Here is an 18,887-nt window from a genome sequence, read left to right on the forward strand (position 1 = left end):
CGGCGACGAAAATAGAAACAGTTTAAACGAATGAAAACATTATTTACCATGTGGATGGCATCTTGATCATATTCTAGACTGACAGACGAGGAATGATGAATATATTCCTTCTTCACTTTATCGAGTACGAGGAGATGGAAGTGACCATGAAGTATAATAGGCATCAAGATGACATCGACATCTGCAAACCGGCGTACAACATCCGCCATCATTAGCAATGACTCTTCTCCTGTGTGCTCTGTTGAGGACATCAAAAGAGCAAGTGGTCGGGTGATTGTTGCACGTACTTTGTAAGGGTACGGTTCGCTATTTATCTGTTCCGTGATTATCAATACATATACATCCATGACATCATCAGCGACCATTTCCTTACCTTCCAATAGAGAGTAGACACGCGCCCGAGTGGTGTATGACACATCATTCTTCCAGACATAAGTCCTACCAGATCAAAGCACGCAAAATTGAGCGTAACATTGTAAATTAAGCGGAAATGTTTTAACTTAAGTGGAAACATTTATAGTTAAGTGGAAAATATTGAAACTTAAGTGCAAACATTAAAACTTATGCGGAAAAGGTAAATTTAATTGGAATAAATAAATCGTAAGCGTAAAGCATTAAATTAAGTGTAAACATTAAAACTTAAGTGATGACAGTAAAAGTAAAAAACAGGATGCTTACATGTTCATCGGACAGTTTAGGAAGTGGCTGATTGTCAGTTGTTCGACTTTATTTAATCTCATAAATCCGGCAGGACGTTTGTTCCGTGGTACCCTAAAAGTCTTAGTAACTTGTTCAGTCGGTACCACTGCCTGTTCATCAATTGATGCCATCTCCGGCATTGGTTTTGGGATGACAATTGACGCTTCATCAGTAATTTCAGTTGATGGTTTCGCACCTGTCGACGAAGACGGTTTTGGATTCGGGGAGTCAGTGTGGATGTCCTCCAAGTTCGGTACTTCATGATGAGTTGGTGGGTCAGTGTGGATGTCCTCCACGTTTCCTAACTTCTCATTTGAAGAAGGGGGCAGATCATTTCTCAAGGATGTTAGTGATTCAATTATAGAGACCACGTCGATATTTTCACCGACATCGACTAGTGGTACAGCGGGTGGAGATAGCTTCGCTGGTTCGGAGAAGGAAGGAAATGGACAAGATGGCACCGGTCCGGAGTGGGAATGGACGGGGGATGGTGGCGAGGGTCCGGATGGGGAGGGGATTGTGGAAGATGGTGCAGGTCCGGAGGGCGAAGGGAGTTGTAATGACGGATCTAATGCGGAGGGGGAAGGGGGTGGGGATAGTGGCTTGGTTGCGGAGGAGGGAGGGAGTGGGGATGATGAGACGGGTCCGGAGACGGAAACGGGTGGGGATGGCGCTGCAGGTGCAGATGGGGAAGCGGGTGGGGATTGCTTGGCTGGTGCGGAGAGGGAAGGGCATGGGGATGGATGCGTGGGTCCGTCGGGACGAAGTCGGGTGAAGAGGGAGTTGAGTTTGTCTTGACTTTGCCCTTTGGGGAAATTTTTGGAGGCCGTTCTTCTGGTCGGCAATCGGCTTACGAAATTGCAGACCTTGTAGATCGCCTTGTAACTGGCTTCAGAGGAGCATCATCAGAATTGTTAGATACGGAATGAGGCAATGGTTGTTTTTGCCTATTGGCAACCTTCTTCACTCGAGTTCCCTTGGTGGCCGCTTGTTTCGGCGGCAAATCCTTGGTGTCGTCAGCTATCAGTGCGACATTGGAAGGGCCACGACCCTCAATTACTTCAACTCTGGTTTGAAGTCCACCAACAGTCTCGGCCAACTTCTCAAAACCTTTCAGTAAACGTAACCCAATGTCTTCATCAATTACCCCCCTCGGTGGATTAACAGAAACAGAACCACGTCGACCCCGACGTGGTGGGCTCATTGGTGGTGAGGGAGACCGTCCACGTTTCCCTGTGGATTTCTCCGCAGATTTTGCGTCAGGACGTATTGTGCTAACCACTTGTTCTCCACGGTAGCTTGTCCTAACGAAAGCTTCTTCTTCGGCGTTAACCGGGGCGAGGGCAGAAAACTGTAATGTGGAAATGACATACAGTCAAGGTAAGCAATGATACTCAAACGAAAAACTTAAAATAACAATAAAAAATTAATTCTTAATCGGAACCTTAAAATATTAAGTCTAAACTACATATTTTAACCGTAAACACTAAATATTTAAGCGAAAAAGTATAATTTTTAAGTGTAAAACCTAAAAGTTAACGGAAAACATTATTTTGAAAGTGAAAAAAAGAAAACTTAAGCGAAAACTAAATATTTTAAATGTAAACTAAAACTTTAAACTAGAAACGAATATTATTAAGCGGACACTAAATAAGTTAAGTGTAAACTAAATACCTCTTTCCCCTCAACTGATGATAGCAATGAACCGATGGATGCTTGCTTCTTGAAACTGTTAGCCCCGTAACACAGGATCCGGGGAGTCTTACCAAATCGCACCTTCTTACCGGTGCCAGTTACTTCGTAGAACCAAATATTTAGAGCGACAACACATCCTCGCAAGTAGCCAATGTTTGTCTTCTCACCGGAGCATCTTGCTTGAACTCTGGCGGTCGTTTGCGGGACGTCATCCATAAGCCACTTATGTGTGGCTTGCGCCCATGCATAGCGCCGCATTGCGGGAAGATTGTCTACATAGTCTACAAGCCTATTGGGAACAAAACATGATTAGTTTGGGAACAGCATGGTCCCCATGATGAATACCAACAATATCTTCACAAAGTTTTCTTCTTCTCCCCTCTTCCGGACTAGTGTGCTAAGAGTTTTTTTTATAGCTTCCCTATGTCTTTCATAGCTTTTCGAGAAATATTTTTCTTCAAAATCTGAATGTGGCTTTCTCTTTTTGAAAACCACTGCGTCCCCATCGCATCTGAGACCAAGAATAATGGATACATCTTCTGGCCTAAACGTCAACAAGCTCTCACCAATTTTAAATTTTTGGGAGCACTCATCATATCTCTGCAATAGAGCATCGAGCAATCTTGTAGTACAGGTTCAATTTCCATTAACGATGCGAAAGGAGTACTCCGAATGATTTCCAAATGTCTAGAACTCATGTTTTGCTTAACTCAGCAATCATTTCCACTATAGAGACCAAATAACACCTGTCGTTCACAAGGTTGGTTGCCATATGTCCAATACCTTCACCAAGAAGGATTAACGAACTATCAATAATATTTAAGCGAAAACTAGAAATTATAAGTGCAAACACATTATATAAATTAAAACAGTTTAATTTAAGGGGTAAACAACACAGGCAAAAAAAAGCCAACGGTAAAACTAAAACCAAAAACGTTTATATACATCATCTTCCATTCGAGAAAGAACCTAAACTTTCCAAATTTAAGCCTGGATCATACACAACAAACAAAATTAAAAAACCTTCAATTACAAAACCCTAGAAACCCATAAGAGCGATGTAAACAAATGAACAATCTGTCATTAATACCTTCAGGTTCGCTGATTCAAGAGTATGGAGATGGTGTCAACGAAACAACAATGAAGATCCAGGAAAGCTCTAGCAAACTTCTTCTCGATACCTTCAGTTGAACACAGGGCTTCAATGTGTGTAAGTCTTAGCATCTGAAGGGGCAAGTCTCAGAATGTGTTGAAGGGGCAACTGAGAGAAGGCGCGCACAGGAACCAGTACTCCCCTCTCAAGATTCGTGGCCGCCTAACCCGCCACTTCCCACCATGGAGAGAGAACGAAGCATTGATGTAACTGGCGGGGCATTTCGGTCTTTTCTCCTCAAAAATCACGGTGTTAGCAACCGGAAGGACCAAATAAACATGTGTACGGAAAAGGAGGGATGAACTGTGAATATTCAAACTAGAGGGGTGTTTCTGTGAATACCTGAACTTTGGAGGGATTTTCTATTCATTTCCAGTTTTTTTAATTAATTTGGAATTATTTTGACTTGATTCTTTTATTTATTTTGAGTTCTATATGAAGGAAAATAAAATGATGAAATATGAATATTTTTTATATTGTAGAAATTGAAAAAAAAAAGTATAATACCCGAATTGGTCCCTCTACTTTTCCCTCTCTTCCTTTTTGGTCTCTCTACTCAGAAATGCTGTCAAGTAGTCCCTCTACTCTTGGAAATGGTTCTATTTAGTCCCTCCTACTCTAAAATAGGCTAATTATTTGACTGTATTTTAAAGAATAGAGGGACTAGATGGGAAGAGATTAAAAGTAGAGGGGCTAAATTGGGTCATTTTCAAGAGTAGAGGGATTAGTGGGGCGCATTTCTAAGTAGAGGGACCAAAAAAAAGAGAAAAAAGTAAAGGGACCAATTCGGGTATTATATCTTGAAAAAATGATTTAACATTTATACGGTTCCCAAAGAAGTTATATATAAAAACATGGGTTTATTGATTATTACATTAAGGGACAAAAAAGTTCCTATTGAGAAAACTAAAATTTTTTTAAAATTTTTAACAAGGACAACAAACATCTGTTAGTGTCTCTAATAAGCGTGAGTTAGGGGATGAGATAATTCTTTCAAAAAGAATTTAAACCTTCATCACTCTGTATGTTACACAAAAAATCCATATTAATATTACTAACCACCTGAAGCAAGTGACTTTGATGGAAACCAAAATTTCAACACCACATTTGATTATGAAATCATCATCAGCTCAATCTTTTTCTATTCGGCAAAGACCTTCCATTTTGGATTATGAAATCATTTCGTAGTTTCGGTTTTAGCTTTTAATTATGTTTCTAGTTTTGTGTTTAGTTCTCATATTAGTATCTTTGTCTTCGTTTACTTTTAATACATAGCTTCCCCAGTTGGAGAGGTTCTTCAACACCACATTTGATTAATGTTTACAATATTATCATTATTGTTATTGTAGCAAGATACATATTTAATTAGGGATTTCTACACTCTCAAATCTATCTCAACTTTTAACAAAAGCCTTTATTTCCATCTTGTTATTACTAATAAAATCGATTATTTTACTTTTAAACTTTTTTTTACAATGCCGGTTACTAAACATTAAAGAAAACAATCACAAGATTAAAAATCTATATTATTATAGTTGTTTTTTTTCAAATGGTGCCAAGTACCCCTCCCCATTTAAGGGGCATGAGAAGGACAAACATGTATAAATTACAATAATTAAATAGTTTAACCATTCCTACAAATCTACTATATATAATGAAATAAGGGTAACAAGGACCTGTCACGTAAGTCCAAAATAAAACACCAAAGACCACAACCTCATATTACTCGCACCGAGCCCAATATACATTGAATAAACAATACTTTATTGTACTAAATCTCAGTAAATAGTAAATAAATAATATTAAATAACATTATATAACGCAAACACTGATTTTAAACTCGCACTTGCCCATTAACTGCTAAAATGCCTTACCACTAGAACACACTTCCGTCGACTATTATTATAACCTTCTCCGAGGATAATTTGCATCCCAAATTGCGTGTTAGACAAAAGGATTTTGATTTGGAGAAATAAATAAATACAACCAAATAACTTGCCAATGCCAACTACAAATAAACAAATACCCAAGATTCTTTCAAAAAATATAAAAGATAAAAAGTAGGGGAAAAAAGCATTGTTGCAATTAATAAACCAACGCTAACTACATTGACAAACGAACAGACATGCCTTAAAATTCCATACAAACTAATAGTAAATGGAAATAATTGCACTTAGTGCAGTCAAAAGAAACCAGCTCCAATTATATTGATATAATTGACAAGCATCAAATCATGTCCAAGAGTTTTCAACAATTTCTACTGAGCCAAATTGGGCAGAAAGCATTACATCCCAATCTTCTGCATCTGAGGTTGTACATTACATCACCAAAGCTCAAGCTCCCCGGGCTTCTCTTCTTGTGGCGTCATGTAGAATATCAATGTCTACACCATCTGGTGGAAGTTGCACATATCGAACGACTGATCCTCTGATGAAGCAGTTCCTCACCGATAACTGCAGCCAAAAAAGGTTTCTGGAGTTAATAAAGATTTCAGGAAAAAGTTATAGTTTTGAAGTGCAACGCTCAAAAAAGAAGCAAAAAAGAAAAAGAATATTCACGATCAATGTCATCGAGTTCTTATAGCAATTATAGCAAGAAGCAGATTCATATGTTGCAGCGTGATGACAATGGCAATTTTAGAGAACAGGTATGTTGGTAAGCACCTAGTGATTAAAAATTTTAAATTTCATGTTCACGGATGAAGTGCTTAAATATCAATCATTAGATGTTTAAGTTATGGCAAAAATGAATTGGAAATGTTGTGATATTTGTCATGCAGAAGTAAAACCTTCGAAGATGATATGACTCTCAGGATCGGTTATCCTACTACTCTTAGCCATGCTTTTAATCGCAACTATATTGTGCAATAACTTATTTAAGTTCTCACGCTCGATCATTGTGGCAGAACCAAGATTTTTTCCTTGAGGAGCTTAGGAAATGGTTATATAAACTAGGGGAATATTGGAGTTCTACAAACTTGGTTCTATCTACGTTCCTGCTCCTTTATTTCTATCCCTGAGAGCTTGAAAGGAAAAAGACCAAAAAAAAAAGGATTTTCGAGAGCCTAGCACCCTCTGGTGCATGTTTAGATTAAATTGTTTTTCTAAATAGTTGTATTCTCCTTAATGATAAATGACAATCCAAACCCAAGATTTGGAAAGATATCTACAGATTTCTTGTATTTAGTTGTCATACGCAAAAGCTTAGCATACAATATCATGTGCTATCATGAGTAAGTGGAATCAATGAAACATGTAGGCAACCCATTATAACAAAGAAATGAAACTTGGTGAAGACTCTTGTTAATCAGAATCCATCCAAAGCAGAAATTAGAACTTTCCAGGGCATAATTGCAGGTTAGCAGAATAAATAATGTGGGCTGCAACTTTATGCATCAATAACTGATCAAGATCGACGATATCATGCAGACTCCAGACGGAAAAGGAAAACAAAGAAAAGAATATGCAATGTCTCTTTGCTTGTTTTAGAAAGCATAAGATTTTGATGTCAGTATACCATTCTTCACCAGGTGTGAGATAACAAGATAAATCAAGATAAGTCTTACATTAAATAACCAATTATTAATATACTAAATACATGACACCATAAACCATAACAAATAGGTGAAAGCCACAAAGAAATTAATAAAACTAGGATGTAGGAGGTTGGCATACACAAGTAGCCAAGGCAATAATTACTCATAGAGAAGGTTAGCCAGTTAGAGTTTGATAGGAAATTGAAGTCATCATATGATATAGAAGCCCCAAAATTTGTTGATATTCAGTAATATTATAAATGATTTTATGGGTAATGAAAAAGTAGATGCATTAAGATCAAGAACAACAAAAACCCCAAATACCAACTGCCAATGATATACTTCATTGAAGGTATGAATTAACAGATATAGATATCTACTTTGTAATCATCTGACTCTTATTTTAACATGCATGTCATTTTAATCTCATAAAGAATGTAAAATTGAAATCCCAAAGTATTTAAACCACAAAATTTGGTTCACGTACCCACTAATGCTCATTTTTCAAAAGTTACCATAAAATTAATCAACTACTAAAATCCTTAGCATTTAATTGAAAAACTTCACTAATTCCTCAAGTTAAGGATACGGCAAATCTGGTCCCAATCCCCAAATCCCCTCCTACAGTCCTACTCAAGCTAGTTGATATCCTACAAGAGACTAAGAATGAATCTATTCATCAAGTTCAGTCTAAAAAATGTGGGCATAACACCCAAAGTATACCAATTCACAGTCCAAAGCTAACAGTTAGTTTGCAGTACTTCATAAAATAATCTGGAAGCAAGGATCAAGCTCATCACTTATTGAAATTATGGTCTCTAACCTTAGAATCTCTAAATACACAGCAGGTAAACCCTAAAACAAAACCCTCCAAATCTGACAATGTGGACATACCAAGGGCTGGAACCCTAGGTATACCAATTCACAACGAAAAGCTCAACAGTTAGTTTGCAATATTTTGGAAAACAATCTGTAAGCTAGAATCAAGCTCATCACCTACTGAAATTATGGTCTCTAACCCTAGAATCTTTCCATACACAGCAAAAATACCATAAACCAAAACCCTTCAAATCAGACAACCAGCCAAGTTACGACCTTTGCAATCACCAACCATAGAATACTTAACAAATCAACGAAAAAACAAGAAATTTAGCCAAGAAAAGCCAAAAAGAACTCAAGAAACAAAATCTAGGGGGGAAAAAACCAAGAAAGGTACCATGTGAGGGTACTTGTCCTGGTCGACGACGCGAGTATTCTCAAGCTTGATGTTGAGGTATTGATCAACGGAATGGAGAGTGCCTCTGATCGCCAGGTCGTTCTTCAGCTCCACGGTGACCTCCTTCCCCACCAGCTCCTTGAAATACGAGAAAAAAAGCTGCAAAAAACCAGAAAACACACAAAGATTGATCAAAGATAAACAACAAAGAACAGAGACATAAACCAATTGGAGATTCTCGAAGAAAAGCTACCATCTTTCCTTCTCTTCTACTTCTTCGACACTTTCGAAGTTCAAGGATTTGGGGTTTGGCCGCGAGGAACGATCTGGGATTTGGGTTTTAGCGTATTAGGTTTGGTATAATTTCGATTCAGTCCTCTTGTAGAGATTTAATTATGTTTTAGCCCCTCTTGTTCAACTTTACGTTTGAGTCATTTGTGGGGGTGTTTTTTTTATTAATATTATTTTATACATGAAGTGCCCAGTTAATAATATAAAGTCCTCTTTTTAACGCATTTTTTTTATGAAATACTGTTAGTTTTCCTTAAAAAATATATATTAATTTTTAAAAAAAAAAACTATTTTCTTTTAAATTTTTTTTAAATATATTAGACATGATTGTTTTAAATTTTGAAAAAATTCCATCTACTATTACTTCAGATTTAATTTATAATGGACTAACATTTTCTCTATCAAATATTAAACAATAATAATGATAATAGTTAATTAATTTAAAAATATTTATGTATAAAACTCACTTACAGTTGCCGTAGCGTAGAGGCATAGTAAAAAAATTTTATTGCCCCAAGTTCAAATCATCAAAATTATAACATAATAGTAAAAAAGATCATCTGCAAGCCCGAACTCCACACACTTGAGAACACTGGGCTAGAAGAATAATTTATACTCTTCGCACACCCTTACTACATGGCTTGTCCATAATTTTCACAAAAATAACTTGGTTATACTTATGGTTACATGTAGGATGAGAAATAAAAATATATAAAAAAAATCATGTCCAGATAGGTTTACAATTTTTAAAAAATAAGATTCCAGATTTATTTAAAACAATTATATTTCATCTAAAAAATTAATAACGGAAAAATAAAGGAAATATAGAAGTTGCCAAATAATTTATAGGGTTTTCAAATGTCATTAGCTGCTTAAAGAATGAGATTGAAAGACTCCAAAAGCCAAGAAATAAATCGAAGAAAAACTCAATTAAATCCATCCAAAATATCATGTTCTGTTAATTTAGATCTTATTTAAATTATCTCTAAGACGATAACAGATTTAGGCTTAAATTAACCATCGTAGCCCATAGCTTGTTAATCCTAAGTTTTTTAAACATTAATGTGCTTAAAATTTTAAAATCCAATTAATTTTTGAAGTGGAATTAAATCTTTTGATTAAAAAAAATTATATATATATACAAACGTCCTACCAATCCTGTGAGTATCAATCTACGGAAGGAAGCTCTAAATAAGGACATGCCATCTCTAAATTAATAAGGTCACAAACAAGCTCATAGTTTCAACGTATGGATATCTTGAGTGAATAATTCCGACTAACATATCTCCGGAAATGCCATCTCTAAATTAATGAGGTACACAAACAAGCTCTTACTTTCAATGTATGGAAATCTTGAATCAGCATTCTGCAAAATTCGGCTGGAAAGTATAAAAGAGGAAGAACAGTAGCAACAATTTTGACTGGAGTGCGAAAATGTTGTATCTTTCAATTTGGTGGGCGAATATTACTGCAATCCCAGACGGCAAAGTGGGTTGTTCTTTATAACATCAAAGTCAACCTGCAGACCATGGCAATAAATTAGGCCGGCCTCAAGTAGTCATGCTTTGATTTTGGCATAATATGAAATGTTACCTTGTGTCCGAAGAGATCTCGAATGTTGTCAATTCCGTAGAGAATCATAGTTGGCCTGGTTAACAGAAAAAAAGACAATTCTTTGGTATAATTCATAAGTTACAACCCACAAAATACATGCAACAGCAGAGAATCATAAGTAAATTATAGCATTTCAACAAAAAAAAAAACTTAGACCAGTGATTATTGATCACTTAGCTAGACAATGGCTTTAAGCAAAAAAAAAAATAACTTAACACATATATGAACCAGTTCGTAAGGAATTTCTTTTTTTTTTTAATAAGTTTGTAGCTTGAATTTGTCCACATACAGAGCAACTTAACTTATTTAATCAAAAATAATGATTTGCTTGAATTAACTTGAACACTGTGAAATAGTGTATATACCTTTCAAGGGAAAGACCCCATGCAATAACATTGACATCTTCTGGGAGACCCATCGGCAACAACATTTCAGGTCTAAACATGCCGGAGTTTCCAACCTCCACCCATTTCTTTAAGCCATCATGATAACTGAATAAAATAAACCACAACTAGATGATGAGAATGGCATGCGAAATTAAAATCTAAGCCTAATTTCATATTGATTAAGATTCATTACCTGAAAATTTCCATGCTAGGTTCAGTATATGGATTATAAGCAGGTTTGAACCGTAGTTTTGTCATCCCTGAAAGATAGATCCCTTATTTGAGAAAGTAAATGGAATACACTACAGGAGGACAGAAAGCCAATGCAAGCATACAATGCAAACATAATGAAGCCGACCAGAACTCCGAGAAAATTACATGATAAGAGAAGTTTGTAACCACCAAAACTGAGGACTATAAAGTCATACCAAGGCGGGAAAAGAAGTCCTCCAGGACTCCAAGCAAATCACCTAGGCTAAGTCCCCGATCACATATAAGACCTGAAATTAAAGAGGACGTTAAATAGCCAGGGAAAAACAACATAGTTTGTTCTAAATCAAGATTGCTCTTGCAATTTTCTGTAAATGAAATAATCAACATAGACAAGTAAACACCTTCAATCTGATGGAACTCAGCAAGATGAGTTCGGTCTACAGCTTCATTACGAAAAACCCGGTCGATTGAGAAGTACCTCTTTGGAACAAAAGATTTCTGAACATACAACAAATAAACCACAACTCAAGAAAAAAGTATGTGTGTGGCATCCAGACTCAAAGAACAAAAGTGTCAAGCACTGGTGCCTTCCAAATAATATTGTTTTCATCTTTTTTTTTTTTTTAATACAACAAGGGTTTATCACATTTTGACTGTATTAATATATTGGCCGAACATATTAGTACAGGAAGATGATTCAAAAGAGAATTTTTTAGAAATACTGTGCTTCTAAAGGATGAAACTTTTTGCATCTCAAAACAAATTGAAAAATGGGGCATTCTGACCATAAAAGAAATTTAAATCAAGAAAGAGTGGTGGTCAAGCAGTTTATTAAGAACTAATCATTTATTAAATAGGGAGACTTACGAGAAAATATACATAGGGTCATAGTTTGTAACCATGATTTGAAGACATGTGGTTCCTATGACAAACTTTCCTTGGTTATCAATTAATCTTTCTATTGTCTCAAAGAAGAATTTCAATCAAAGAACCCTTTTTAGAATTGATATGTTATCTAAAGTCGAAGCATCTTCTCCCTGATAATCTAGTTCATCATTAGACCCAACGGAAAGGTTTTAAATTATTCTATCCACTACCTACTATTATTTTTACACCCTTTTAAGCTTTCAATGAAGAAAAAGTAAAGTGCCAGTGACTTTAATGAGAAAAAAACAAGAGAATAACTGACCATCTTATTGTTCATCCTCAAAATTTAGAACTGTCTTGTTCTGTGATGCAAACACAATAATCCAAAATATTCTCATAATTAATTAGTTGATCATATCCATCATGAAATATAATGCCATATTGTGACCATGAAAGAGATTCTAGAAGGAGCAAGAGAAAAGAAAAGATGAGAGGCGAGAGGATGGGGGAGGAAGGAGAGACATTAGAAAGAGAGGGGATGATGAGAGAAGGGAGAGAGATTGAAGAAGAGGACATTTTGTCCTTTTCAAACCTAAACTCCAGCCTTATTGATAAATCCACAAACATCGGTGAAACTAAGGAGTATATGCGCACTTACAAAATTTACATGGCTAGACATGCAATTTCATGTCTTTAGGGGGTATAATTTATTATTGACAAGGGAGGAATGGGGGCAGCACCTGTTGAGCAAGCTTGTAAAGCATTCTTGTAGAAACTGCAGTAGTGTGAGTTCGAAGTAGATTTTTCTCAGCTTCCTCCCGTTTCCAATCATATTCATAACTGTGAAGAACAATACTTTTAATCAGTCTTGAAATTCATTTGCAATATTACTCAGACACCTTGCTGAAAACATTTTACCATGCAACAACCAGAAACTTTTTTTTTTTTTTGGCTATTGTCAAAGTCCTCTAAGTTTAGGACAAATAATGAGACAAGTCATATACTATGCTCAACAGATATTCAATATACAAACATTTTGAAAAGGCATGCCACAATATATACTCTTTGCATTTGCCATTGGGGGCTCTTTTGGACATTAGAACTTCAGATATGTATCAAAGGTCTGCTATAACTGCTTGCTATTGTGAATATTTAAAATATTATTTCACATACCCTTTGGATCCGTAACCACCAGATTGATGAACTTGCTTTACCCTCTCCAGATAATCTTCTGGAAGTTGTTTTGTGGTAGAAGGAACTATAAATGCAGCCAGAAACATTAGCATTAGCATCAAAGAAATACACGGACAGTGAAAATGAGAGCATGATAAGTGAAATAAACCTTTGAGAAAGAATGTGTCATGCGAATCACGGGCAGGATGTTGTTGTGGCTGGAACAAGGCATCAAAATTCCAAAAGCTACAGAGACACATAGGCACAGAAAAATGTAGAAAGTACTTAAATGTGAATTCTAACAACTAATTTTTTTCTAATTAGATTAACTGAGCAGAGAGTACAGTGATTTACATTACTTACAAATTAAAGTGTGAACATGTCCTGTTGAAGTCCCACAAAACTAAAACTAAACTTTATCATTCATCCACATGTTTCACACATACTCAATCCTAATGTGTCAGGTATCTCAAGGGGTCGACCTACAGTTTTCTTCAAAGATCCGCTTTTGACCTAAAGGTATTTACTATTCACTATTCAAAATAAGATGCCAACAGCAACAAGCTGACAAACAAAATAATAGATAGGACTTGGAAGGCAAGCGATAGTTTGTCCTTCCCCCGGCGGCCGCCCGCCACCAACAAAGTGAGAAGAAGCACAAAGCAGGAAAAATTCAAAACAGGTAAAAGTAGGGAATCTTAGTTATAACATTAGATGACAGCTCGAACATGCCAATAGACAAATTTCCTAAGAAATATCTGACAGATAATTAACCACCAAAAACTGCTAGGAAAAGAGAATTTTGGATGTTTATGTTCAGTATTAAGAAGTTGTACAACAGGTCATAATATGGACAAGTCTCCTCCCACTGGCTCACTAAGAACTATGTTAAAGGATCCAATGCAACATTTGACTTACAATGCAGTACTTCACACACAAGTCTCGATGCACTTACCCACTTATCAACTCAACTCATGTACCAAAAGTATTTCCACATATTATCCCATTGCAAGAACAAATGCAATATATATGAGTGCATAAATTATTGCCCCCTAAGCTAGTTACATCCCACAGAACAGGTTTTCATTTAATTCAGAATATTAAAACTAAGAACCACAGAAACCAGTAAACAAATAAGTTGAAAAGCATAGAGAAAAAGGAAGTAAAACCTGCTTTCAACATAATTGTTTGTTGGCATCTCCTCAAAACTGCAACAAGAGAATGATCTTAGTATTAGTATTGAACTTCTATTTGCAAAAGAAATTGACTTGAAGGTTATTCATCTGGATTACCCCATCTGAAGGAAGATATTTTGGATTTCCTCTTTCACCTGGCCACAATAAGTTTTATAACATTAATGAAGCAAAAAGATGCAAATAATAACAGTAACAGTAATAATAATAATAATAATAATAATAATAATAATAGTAATAATAAACAGACGTTCAGGTGGTGACTAATATGATCAAAAAGCTTGCTGGGCAGGTAAAGAATAAAAGTAACATACTAGAGACATCCAACGAAAAACACAAATGGGGATATTGTATAATAAGAATAATATTGGCTTAAAAATCCTTTCCCTCTAAAGCAGCTCATTATAACAAATAGGACACTTCATGTTGATGAGAAATCATTTCACTCATTATTCAAGATCCTTACATTAGCTACTATATTCCCACATAAAACACACATGGCAGGCGGACCATTTCCACCTCGATTATCATCTTCATCAACAAAATTACATGAATCATCAGCACAACAATCAAAGTAAGATTCTTCTCCTGATTACTCTGTAAGTATGTGGCATGTCACTTAGTTAATGATGCATGCACACAAAACCCATAGTGCAAGAAGAATGACACCAACAAACAAATGAAAATGCAGCGAAAATCATTATGTTCCAGACAATACATCCATAACAACTATAACATATATGGACAAAACCACAATACAGTTCTGAGTTAGGTAAATGTTTGTCAAATAATGAAGACAGTTTCAACTCTTCAATGCTGTGTATCGCCATCCCATTCTAAAACTTTGGAGTTCAGAGAAACCTAAACAATGCGATCTAGAAAAAAATAATCTCTGGTAGTGCAAGTACCAGAGGGAAAGTGATGCATATGCATACATAGAACTAACTCAGAAAAAGAGGAAGTGTTAAATTTAGGAAGGGGTTTATCATACCTCCAGCAAAGGTTGAACATAACCAATTTGGATTGGCTGAACTTGAGCACTCAGATTATACTCTTTAAATTTTAACTGTTTCCAATCACCTCTAAAAATAAAATATCAATCAAAGATACATCAGTACAGAATCCACTGAAGATGATTAAAAGTACTAAACTTAATGATGCAAGCTATATGAATTACATCTAATTTATGCTAATATGTATGCATATACATGCCTATGGATGAGATAAGATGCACATGTAATGATGTAAACAACATATAGCCACAGGGAGTTGGTTAAGAAGCAAATGCGGCAACTGCAGTAATGACTGCTGATAAGGAAATTGGTTCAAAAGTTTATCTCGCACAAATAATCAACCTCAAAACTGCAGAAGCCTCCAATAACCCCTAGTTTGCAAATATTAGTTGGCAAACATGAGACCAGGACATTAAGCTTCAAGCTTTCATATCTAATTATGTTGCAAAACCAAAATTAATAGCATGAGGGAAATGTGCTCCTCATCATGGACCTTTTTGCAAACTACAAATGCCAATGCTAGAATTAATTATAGCCTGGTTCACACAAAAAATTCTTAAAGTAAGATAATCATTTGTGATCTTAATGCTTATCTACATTAACCTAATTAATTCCATAACTCAATAAAACGAGATGTAAATCTGACAATGACATCACAGGGAAAAGCAAAGAATTTGCTGGTGCAAATAATCATATCAGCTGGTCTTCAGCATTTACGACGTGAAATCCTCATGGAGTTTTAGAGAAAGGTAGCAACTGCTGCAAAGTGTGCCTATGAGGATATGAAGATGTAAAATGAACATAAAAGGGACAAGTAAATGATGAATTCAAGCAGCCCTGTCAGCACTTTTACAACCCAAAGATGTGTATATTAGTATGTATAGCACTTTCTTTTCTTAATTTAGTGAGGGTAAAAGCCAAGATTTTTAATTATTGTCAGTTGGGTTATTAAAATGAGCTATTACATGACTTCAGTTCAATGTGTGCATTCCAAACCATAAAAATAAATAAATAAATAAGTCATGGAACAAATTTTAGTCTGAGAGAAACTGTAAAATTAATTGCTAAAAGTACAGAACCAACACAATGGTAAGATGATGGAAAAAGTCATGAATACCTCCACATCTCATCAAATTTAATGGAACTTGCATAAATGGGAGTGAATGATTAACTGAACTACCTTTGTATATGCTCTCGCGTTAAATCAGTTGCAGTTTTTTCTCTAACAAGTACATACTCGGGACCTTTTCTTATTGAGTAACCCCTCCAAGTCCTGTGTGATGAAAATGAAAGAAAAAAAACAAATTATAGCTGTTTTTCAGACTATGGAAAACATTTGAAGAAAGAAAACACACACTAAGGGATTAAATATATATATATTATAAAAGGTCTATCTATCTATACGACCTATAAGTACACTGACAAACATGAATCAGTTGGAAAACCAAGAAAATAAATAAATAAACATAAAGGATAATAAACGCATTACTGTAGAATAACAAGCTTTCTCCTTTTCAGAGCATCAACATCCTTCTCATCAACAGCCTGGCATAACAAAAAACATTAGCGCTGCAGAAAACAGGTCAATAACTATTGACATAATATAAAGGATGCTAAATTGCCAGATAACATTTCATTATATCTTCCAGAATCCAGTAAGATTATTAAAAGTAAATACTAAAAACATTAGTTCTTATAGCACAATTATACCGATCCGAATATTAATGGCCAAAGATTTTAGTTTTGTAACTAGAAAATATAATTAGCATATGCAAAACAATACCCACTAGATTCACTACTAAAACAAATTGAACTTGGAAATAAGTCAAAATGAAGAATAGCAAAGTGATTATCAAGAATGAAAGGGACCTCGCCAGCTTCAATTTTTTGGAGCAAATCTTTGACCTTATCTTCCACACCATTAATCTGTATAAAGAGGAAATCAATCCAAAGAGCCAAATATATATATATAGATATAAAAGGAATAAAAAAAGAATAAGATCAGCAAACTAGCATGCTCAAGTAATTTTCATAGAAAAGCTATCTATTATATACATTGCTTGGAACCGTTTATGATAATTCACATTGAATATAAGTATATAACCACTACATTCACCAGCAAAAGAAAGATGACTATAAGAGCACTGAAGCCAAACACAAATTATAATATAATAGGATGGCAGTGCTCCGCAAAGCATGATCGCAATTTCGCATCATTGAAAAATACCTTTCGAGAAACATATACAATGGTTTCCGGCTTCGTACTCCCAGGGACTTCCCTCTTCTCCTTCCTCATGGTAACCCATTTGTTCACAATTGCCGCAGATGGCCCCACCTTATACACAGTTGGATCTAATTTTTTCTAAACAACTCCTCAAAAATTAGTGACAACCCATCCAAATCCAGTCTCCCATTTATCAAAAGAAGCAAAATTTAAAACTTTAAATCAGCAAGCAAATCTCTCACAAACCTCGAGGTCCTTCATGAGGATTTCACCCTCAGAGGGCAAAGCCCGAAAGAATTGCACCTCAGGCGATCCAGAATCAACATAAGACTTGCCCTCATCCGTGAGCGCCCACCTTTCCTCCTTGATCTCCTACAAAATTGAAAACTCAACAATCCATTAGGGTTCAAGGGAAGCAAATGGCAGAGAAAAGGATTTCCAGGAGGTCAAAAAAGGGATACATTGGCTTCTATGGTTCTGGAGCCGCAGAGGCTCTTGATGACGTTCTCCACAACGCCATGATCGAAGCCGGAGGAGGCGGCGAACTTCTGCGAATCAGGAATCTCATCATGGCTCTGGAGGTGTTCGAGAATGGTGTTCTCCGCCGCCTTCGCCGGATCCATGGCAGTGGTCAGAGGCCGTGGTCTCCGGTTGGGAAGGGCGATAGCCTAAACCCTTGCGTAGTGATGTACTTAAAGGAAAACTAGTGATGTACTTAGGGCTGTTTGGTTACAAGTGAGATAACATGTAAATAAAATTACAGTGTAAGTGAAAATCCTGCATGTGTTTGTTTTGCCGGATATAAAACTACATGTAATTGTAATTAGTAAAAATTTCAAAATCTGGTGTTTGTTTAGTTGGATTTGAGAATTTTAAAGTAGTTAAAAATACAGTATAGATAAATTTGGTTAGTTTTGAAACTACGTGAGACTTTCTAATAAAAATATATATAAATAAAAATAAAAATAAAATCATGATATTATTTTATCTTAATAATAAATGGTTACTATTATATTTTTATCAATATAAAAAATTATAAATATAAAAAGTTATAAATAGTGTAATATATTTTTTATAATTATAAAAAATAACAATAATTTGTAATGAAAACAAAATTTTATATTAAATTAAGTAATTATATGCATAATTATTTTGGTTACTATTAATAACAATTAATTGTGTATTTATAATTAATTAAATTTAATAATGATCTAAGGTGGAGTACCCTTAGCAAGAGTGTTTATATCCTACAAATACATCCTTCCAAACAAACACAAAATTTTGAAATCCAGCATTTTCAATTACAGTCAACCAAACACCAAATTTGACTCATCTGTATTTTCAAATCCAGAATTTACAATTACACCATAATTAGAAATCTACTATATTTTTAACTACATCTAACCAAACGCTACCTTACATCATTTCAGTTTGGTTTGCTGTAATTGGAAATGGTGCATTTACTTCTTTTTTTTTTGGTACTATGTAAGTTAAAGATATAGTTACCATTTAAGTGAAGGGGTGAGATTACCCTTATTATTATTATTATTATTATTATTATTAATTAATTAATATTTTTCATAAAAATAATTTAAACCTAAATGATTAATTTCAT

General features: G+C 35.2%; 3 protein-coding genes across 3 annotated transcripts; 1 reads left to right on the top strand and 2 right to left on the bottom strand.

Moving 5' to 3' along the window:
• The first annotated feature begins 984 nt into the window (after positions 1 to 984).
• LOC120265025 (paraneoplastic antigen Ma6E-like) lies at positions 985 to 1,497 on the top strand. The gene has a single exon (XM_039272957.1). It carries the CDS (start codon positions 985 to 987, stop codon positions 1,495 to 1,497), a length of 513 nt encoding a protein of 170 aa, XP_039128891.1.
• Positions 1,498 to 5,608: 4,111 nt separating this feature from the next.
• On the bottom strand, positions 5,609 to 8,690 carry LOC120264527 (sm-like protein LSM2). The gene is made up of 3 exons (XM_039272340.1): positions 8,552 to 8,690; positions 8,299 to 8,457; positions 5,609 to 6,000 (listed from the first exon to the last, which is right to left on the bottom strand). Exons 1-3 carry the CDS (start codon positions 8,552 to 8,554, stop codon positions 5,881 to 5,883), a joined length of 282 nt encoding a protein of 93 aa, XP_039128274.1. The 5' UTR covers positions 8,555 to 8,690; the 3' UTR covers positions 5,609 to 5,880.
• A 1,072-nt stretch (positions 8,691 to 9,762) lies between these two features.
• On the bottom strand, positions 9,763 to 17,957 carry LOC120265416 (phenylalanine--tRNA ligase alpha subunit, cytoplasmic). The gene is made up of 18 exons (XM_039273315.1): positions 17,734 to 17,957; positions 17,519 to 17,644; positions 17,276 to 17,410; positions 16,918 to 16,974; positions 16,538 to 16,593; positions 16,229 to 16,321; positions 15,027 to 15,117; positions 14,135 to 14,172; positions 14,012 to 14,050; positions 13,012 to 13,088; positions 12,843 to 12,927; positions 12,410 to 12,509; positions 11,204 to 11,300; positions 11,018 to 11,089; positions 10,783 to 10,849; positions 10,569 to 10,694; positions 10,183 to 10,237; positions 9,763 to 10,108 (listed from the first exon to the last, which is right to left on the bottom strand). The coding sequence occupies exons 1-18, from the start codon at positions 17,893 to 17,895 to the stop codon at positions 10,055 to 10,057; spliced, it is 1,530 nt and encodes a 509-aa protein (XP_039129249.1). The 5' UTR covers positions 17,896 to 17,957; the 3' UTR covers positions 9,763 to 10,054.
• Positions 17,958 to 18,887: the final 930 nt, after the last annotated feature.

Source organism: Dioscorea cayenensis, chromosome 7 (assembly GCF_009730915.1).
Source record: "Dioscorea cayenensis subsp. rotundata cultivar TDr96_F1 chromosome 7, TDr96_F1_v2_PseudoChromosome.rev07_lg8_w22 25.fasta, whole genome shotgun sequence".
Taxonomy (NCBI): domain Eukaryota; kingdom Viridiplantae; phylum Streptophyta; class Magnoliopsida; order Dioscoreales; family Dioscoreaceae; genus Dioscorea; species Dioscorea cayenensis.

What these genes read in the sequence shown, in the direction of transcription:
- LOC120265025 (XM_039272957.1), top strand. Translation starts at nt 985, where the DNA reads ATGTCCTCCACGTTTCCTAACTTCTCATTTGAAGAAGGGGGCAGATCA.
- LOC120264527 (XM_039272340.1), bottom strand. An exon ending in AGGACAAGTACCCTCACATG is followed by an intron (nt 6,001 to 8,298) that starts GTACCTTTCTTG and finishes TTTTGGCTGCAG; the next exon opens with TTATCGGTGAGGAACTGCTT.
- LOC120265416 (XM_039273315.1), bottom strand. Translation starts at nt 17,895, where the DNA reads ATGGATCCGGCGAAGGCGGCGGAGAACACCATTCTCGAACACCTCCAG. An exon ending in AAAAAATTGAAGCTGGCGAG is followed by an intron (nt 16,594 to 16,917) that starts GTCCCTTTCATT and finishes TTGTTATGCCAG; the next exon opens with GCTGTTGATGAGAAGGATGT. An exon ending in TGGGGTCTTTCCCTTGAAAG is followed by an intron (nt 10,238 to 10,568) that starts GTATATACACTA and finishes TCTGTTAACCAG; the next exon opens with GCCAACTATGATTCTCTACG.